General features: G+C 54.3%; 2 protein-coding genes across 2 annotated transcripts, besides 7 other annotated features; both read left to right on the top strand.

The window, feature by feature from the left end:
* Positions 1-124: 124 nt before the first annotated feature.
* Positions 125-162: a microsatellite.
* A 371-nt stretch (positions 163-533) lies between these two features.
* Positions 534-573: a microsatellite.
* Positions 574-613: 40 nt separating this feature from the next.
* TraAM80_03127 (uncharacterized protein) lies at positions 614-1,492 on the top strand (the record flags this gene model as incomplete). The annotated part of the gene is made up of 1 exon (XM_029380106.1): positions 614-1,492. One exon carries the CDS (start codon positions 614-616, stop codon positions 1,490-1,492), a length of 879 nt encoding a protein of 292 aa, XP_029240077.1.
* A 158-nt stretch (positions 1,493-1,650) lies between these two features.
* Positions 1,651-1,667: a microsatellite.
* Positions 1,668-2,327: 660 nt separating this feature from the next.
* Positions 2,328-2,355: a microsatellite.
* Positions 2,356-2,372: 17 nt separating this feature from the next.
* TraAM80_03126 (uncharacterized protein) lies at positions 2,373-4,394 on the top strand (the record flags this gene model as incomplete). Its single annotated transcript, XM_029380105.1, has 1 exon — positions 2,373-4,394. The coding sequence occupies one exon, from the start codon at positions 2,373-2,375 to the stop codon at positions 4,392-4,394; it is 2,022 nt and encodes a 673-aa protein (XP_029240076.1).
* Positions 4,395-4,685: 291 nt separating this feature from the next.
* Positions 4,686-4,712: a microsatellite.
* Positions 4,713-5,474: 762 nt separating this feature from the next.
* Positions 5,475-5,495: a microsatellite.
* Positions 5,496-5,570: 75 nt separating this feature from the next.
* Positions 5,571-5,597: a microsatellite.
* Between the last annotated feature and the right edge of the window lie 113 nt (positions 5,598-5,710).

Raw genomic sequence — 5,710 nt, 5'->3', positions numbered from 1 at the left:
TGCCGCACAGGCGGGCTCGTGGCACATTTGTATTATACATGCGCATCCACCTGCCTGTGTCAGCAGATATGCCGCTACACGCCCACACACGCTCTCTTTCTTCTTCTTCTCTCTCGCACACAACATATATATATATATATATATATATATATATATATATATGCACAAGCACAAAGAGTACTCACATTACTGACGACGAGGAAGTGATAAAAAAAGTTGCTTTTTTTTGCATATTTTATTGATTTTCTTCTTGTGTGACCTCGTCATTATTCACACACCGTCGTGTTCAGTTCTTCGGGTGGAGGACACCCGTGTAATGGTTACATACATGCCTATGCTGGACGGGTCCGTGAAGGGGTGTGCCTGAGAAGAGAGAGGTGCTTCTGGCCCCGGCCGCTCCTCTCACCGCAGCTGCCGCGTGCTTTCCAGTGTTGCCTTTTTGTTTTTGTTTTGTGTGCTCTCAATCTTCCCTCCATCCGATTTACTCTCTTCATCTTTTAGATCTGCTGCAGACGCACATTTCAAGAGCCAATCGCACGCACAGACCCACAGGCACACGCAAAACGTCCACGCCAGCCGTAACAAGTACTGACAGTACTAGTGGGGTGGCTCAATGCCGCAGACGATGTGGCGGCGGTCAGGTAGCGTTTTTGCATCATTGCGATTGCTTTTGCTTCTTCTCTCGCTGCTGTTCTCACACGTGTGCGGGGCGGCGTCGACAGACGGTGGTGACGTGGAGGATGCAGCGGAACTTACGAGGCGGGAATACCGTTGCCGCACCTGTGTGACGCTGGCGACTGTGTTTCAAGAGGAGATTTTGCGGCCTGCCGCGGGGATGCAACAAGCAATGTCGGCAGCGGCAGGACGCAAAGAGAGCGACGCTGTGCGGGCGGGCGCGCGGCAGCGTCTTGTGGTGAACATGCACGACTCCATCGACGGACTCTGCCATCGCGTGCGTGAACTTCATCGTGCGGAAAACAAAATGCGTGCCGTCGATGCCTCTGGGCTTGGCAGTGCGGAGGAGAGACGGGACAAACTTCGACTGCACGAGGATGACCTCCTCGGCTCAAGAAGAGCGCTGCGGGGCGCCGTTGATGACCTCTGCGAGGCGGTGCTAGAGGAGGTGAATGAGCCACTCAGCCAGAAAGCATTTGCGGCACTGCTGCCGAACGGTGTGAGGCCCGACGAGGCGTCGGCGACGGAGAGCGATGCGGCGCATCAGTTGGGCGGGGCGGGCGCATTCTGCGAGCGGCAAGGAATATGTAGACCCTCCACTCTCCAGACGATTGCGCGGGAGGATGCGACACGGCGACGACTAGTGCAGCAAAGGACTAACGCGCCACAACATTCTCTGCCATGGTGGGGAGCGTCTAAGGCGGCGTTGGTGGCGCCAGCCATCTTACTGGTGCTGCTTACGGCTGGGATCTTGTTGTACTGCCGCAGGAAGTGGCGCACGACTGCTGTGCGTGACGCACACACAAAGAGGGATTAGACATCACATTACATGCCTCCTCCGCGCTTGTTGGGTGGGCCGCTTGCTCGAGTGCGTTATCCACGAGAATGTTGGGCGTTATTTAGAGGCTGTCTAAGTCTGTGGTGCGGTGCAGGGTTTCCTCAACCATGAGGACCTTTGAGGTGTTTTGCGCCGTGTTTTTTTTTTTTTTTTTGTAGGGGAGGGGGGTTGGCTTCCTCTGCCGGTCTGCGATTTCACTGGATGTGTGCAGGCGATGAGATGCCGCAGCAGCAGGGGTGATGTGCGTACCCCTCGCCTCCATTGCAGAGATCTCTGCGTGGTATCCCCCAACTTCACCTGCACGATGAATGCATATGCGGTACCGTCCCGAGAAGAAACTGACTGCCCCTCTGGAATTAACTCGTGTGCTTGTTCTTCGCTTGCTCGCGGGACACGTGGCTCATCCTCGCCACTTTTTTTTTGTGTGTTTGTTACATTTAAGATGTTTATATAAAAATATATATGTACATATGTCTCTCGTTCTACTTGATGTTGGCTCTTCACGGGGGCCGCAGCATCACTGCTACACACGTGCATGCATACACCCCACGTGCTACCCTCATTTCTCTTTAGTTTTAGTTGTAGTTTTCTTCTCTTTGCCTTCGGTGATTGCAGAGTGTTTTTGACTGCCCAACAGCAGAAAGTCTTTTATAAAGTAGAGCAACTAGCGTTTGCTGGGAGAGCGGGGCGGTTGGGGTAGTCTTCTTGCCGCGTTCTTTTTTTTTTTTGCTGCTTCTGTGCCTTTGGGCCTGCACCTATCCGTGCGTGTGTGCGTGCAGAACACTCCTTGAGGCGTTGGCTGTAGACGGGGCACGAGGAGGAGGAGGAGGAGGAGGAGGAGGTCGCGCGTTGGTGTGGTATGGTTTTGACTCTTGCGCAGCTTATCTTTCCACGGCGCCACCCGCGGGGAACTCTCTCCAGGGTCACCCCACTGCAGGATGACGTGACCACGCTTTCACCTTCGCCTCTCAAGGCGGACTCCTTTACGGATCGTCTTCCCTTCTGGCGACGTCTGTTGTGTGCGCCGGAGCTGCCCGACATGAGTCTGCAGGCCTCCTCCGCCTCCCTGCAGCGGGGCGCAGCACACGTCTCAAGCAGCCGTGCCCCCTCCATAGTTACTTCAGGGCCAGAGTCGAAGGTTACGTCAGCTGCCATCGCCAATAGAGGGAAGGACGGGTCTCTGAGAGCCACGAAGAGTGTCTTTGCGGGGCCACTGCAACGCGCTGCGCATGCGGATAACGATGGGTGCGTGCGGTCAGATTCATTTTTCTCCGCCGGCGCTGCATCTGTGCCATCCTCGCGTTGGATGGTGAGTGACACACGCCGCATGCACACAAAGGCGGAAGCCTCGCCGAACAGCTGCTCGTCCCCGACCTCGCCGTTGCCACGCTTCGGCTCAAGTTCAACTCGGTTGCAGCTGAAGCATGCACGCAGCGAGCAGATGAAGATGGAGGCGCGACAACGAAAAGAGCTTCAGCGGGATGAGGTAGCGTTGTGGACGGAAGAGAAGCAGCGCCGACTTGGTGCCCTCGTGCAGGACGAAACATGCGACGCCCCGTCGTCACCGTCACAGTCTGTTACGCTTAGTGGGGAAGTATTGGCGCAGCACAAGGCGGAGACCGACGAGAACGCTGATGTGTACGGCTTAGTGAACTCGTGTGTGGTATCTATGGAGGAAACGGACGATGAGAGTAGCTACATCGAGGGCGATGACGCGATTGACCTTCAAGACCTGAATCGCCTCTATGACTATTACAAACGTCGGGATAGAACGGTGGCAGCCTCGGAGCAGGAAGGGGCAGTGACGGATGCTGCTGTCGTTGCGGTTCCAGGGACAGACAAGCCTAAGCGGGCACGGTGCTACGAGCTTAGTTCACGCAAATACATTGAGCGTGTGGTTCTGGCACAGCGGTCACAGCAGACGATTGCGCTCTTGTGGCTTCTTGCAGAATCCATGCGGCACGCCTGGAAACTTCAGTACCGTCTTGCCCAGCTTTACGTGAACTATGTGCCCTTTTACCTACAGGCTGGTGGAGGGGTTGTTGGTAACGGCGAGGAAAGTCATCTGTGGGACATCACTGAGAGTAAGTACTACACCTACTTCTGTTCGGGCACCTTTGATTACGAGTACTACATGTATCAGTTTAGCCAGAAGTGGGAGACCCTCTTTGGGGATGTCCAGCACTACCTTTGCGATGACGCCACTGGACACGCCGGGAGCGTTGGCGTTGCGGCCACGCTGCTGTACTCTATGGATCTCTTTGAGCGGCAGCATGAGCTGCAGGTGGCGGTGCGGGAGGTGGAGCAGTGGCTACAGGCACGCTGGAAGCGCATAAGTGAGGCCGCCGCGCTCGTGTCATCCTCTACTCCCATCACTACCGAGATGGGGGCAACACATAGCAGAAGTAGTAGTAGCATCGGTGAGGGAACTTCCACAACCGTGACGCGGGGCGACGCCGCCCACGCGGGTGACGGCGACGAGTGCGGTTCGAAGGAAGAAGGCAGTCCACAACTTGTCCTTGCCAACCCCGTGGGCATCGCACTTCAGGCCGTCAACCAGAATGAGCAGGAGATGACGTACATTCCCATCGACTGGTGGAGCGCGCAGGACGCGGATATTCGCGCCCATGTTAGTTGGAATCGAAGGAAGCAGAAGTTTCGCCAAATTTCTCTTGGAATGGCGGCGCTGCGTAAAACGAACCCCCTTGAGTTTCCCGACAGCATCGTCAACAACACGCAGGACCCTGCGCCGCAGCTGCAGACGTGGCTGCCGGGGATGCTTGAGCCCATCGTGGTGGACGACATCGAGGAGGAGGCGCATTCCCACCACGTCGTCAACGTCGGCTGCTTTGGCTTCTCATTCTTCTCGCGATGGGATTAAGCACGAGACGGTTCAACCGTCGCGCGACACACGCTGCAACGACGACAACCGTAAATGATGGGGGACCTGCTGGGGGGTGGAGGAAATACATTCACACGTCCTTCTTTCTCTCACTGTGCTTTTTCTGCGTGCGTCGGGGGTCGTCTGAGGCGTGTGCTCGTCGCCTTGTTTTGTGAACTGAAATCGCGGATGAAGTAGTCGGGGGAAAACGAAGTAGGCAAAGTAGTAGTCACAAGTTGTTAACGTGTCCGTGTCTCTTCTATCAACAACTAAGTTTTATGCAACTCCTTTTGTGTGTATGCGTGTGTGTGTGTTTGTTTTTTTTATTCTACTGTGTATACCATTCCCTGAGCGGGTGGGAAGGCGTTGACGTGACGGTGGCGCTACTCCCACAGCGAGCGGAAGGGGGGCTTGTGCGGGTGTAAATGCAGCCGCCACCAGCCGCACAGGCGCAAATGACAGTCTCCCGTGCGCGCCCACACACACCCCGCTCAGACGGGGCGAGCGAGGGAGGGATAAAATCAAAAGTAAAATGTACACCAATAATATCAAAAACGAAACACGAAAAATGGAAGAGGCCATGCGCATACAACATGTACGGAGCCCTTCTTGGGGCGGTGTAGATGAGAAGAAGGCAGAGGAGGGAAGGGAGGGGGGAGGCATCGATGCGTCTGGCGTCAACGAATACGTTGCAGTTCAGCTGTCGGTGCTGGCTACATGATGTGAGATATTTATGTATGCAGGTATCCGCCTACCTATGCCAGTCGCCTCCTCTATTTCCCTTTTTTTCTTTTCCTGCTGCGAGTGTGTGTGTGTGTAAATATGCGTGCCTAATCGTATGGGCATTTATGTGAAAGTATTTCACATAAATGTGTAGCTTTTTTTTTTTAACTCGTTGATTAGTGCGGCTTTTTCTTGACCATCTTTTTTTTTGGCTTGCCCGCTGCTTCTTCTATGGCTTTGCTTCCTCTTGAAGTTGCGGATAAGAGGAGTAGGAAGTAAGGAGGCAATAAATAACCGAGGTGATGAGAGTTGATGAATAAAATTAAAAAAAATTATTGAAGGTTTTTTTGTTTATTTGTGATGGTGGTGGTGGTGGTGCTTAAAGGAAACACGTGTGAGAAACAATAATAACAGGCCCACACACCTGCTCAGGCACGGCCGTACATGGAGAAGGTCTGTACGTGTGCGTGTGTGTGTGTGGCGGGGTACACACATCCCGCGAGCAGGCATGCGTGGGAAGGGGACAGTACGTAAATGACTGAGAGAACGCTGGTAATTTATTTGAGGAATGAGCGAGAGAGAGAGAAATAGCG

This window comes from Trypanosoma rangeli, assembly GCF_003719475.1.
Source record: "Trypanosoma rangeli strain AM80 chromosome Unknown Tra_15.4_contig_00078, whole genome shotgun sequence".
Taxonomy (NCBI): domain Eukaryota; phylum Euglenozoa; class Kinetoplastea; order Trypanosomatida; family Trypanosomatidae; genus Trypanosoma; species Trypanosoma rangeli.
The sequence above is the reverse complement of the archived record's forward strand: the minus strand, read 5'-3'. Positions and strand labels throughout refer to the sequence as shown.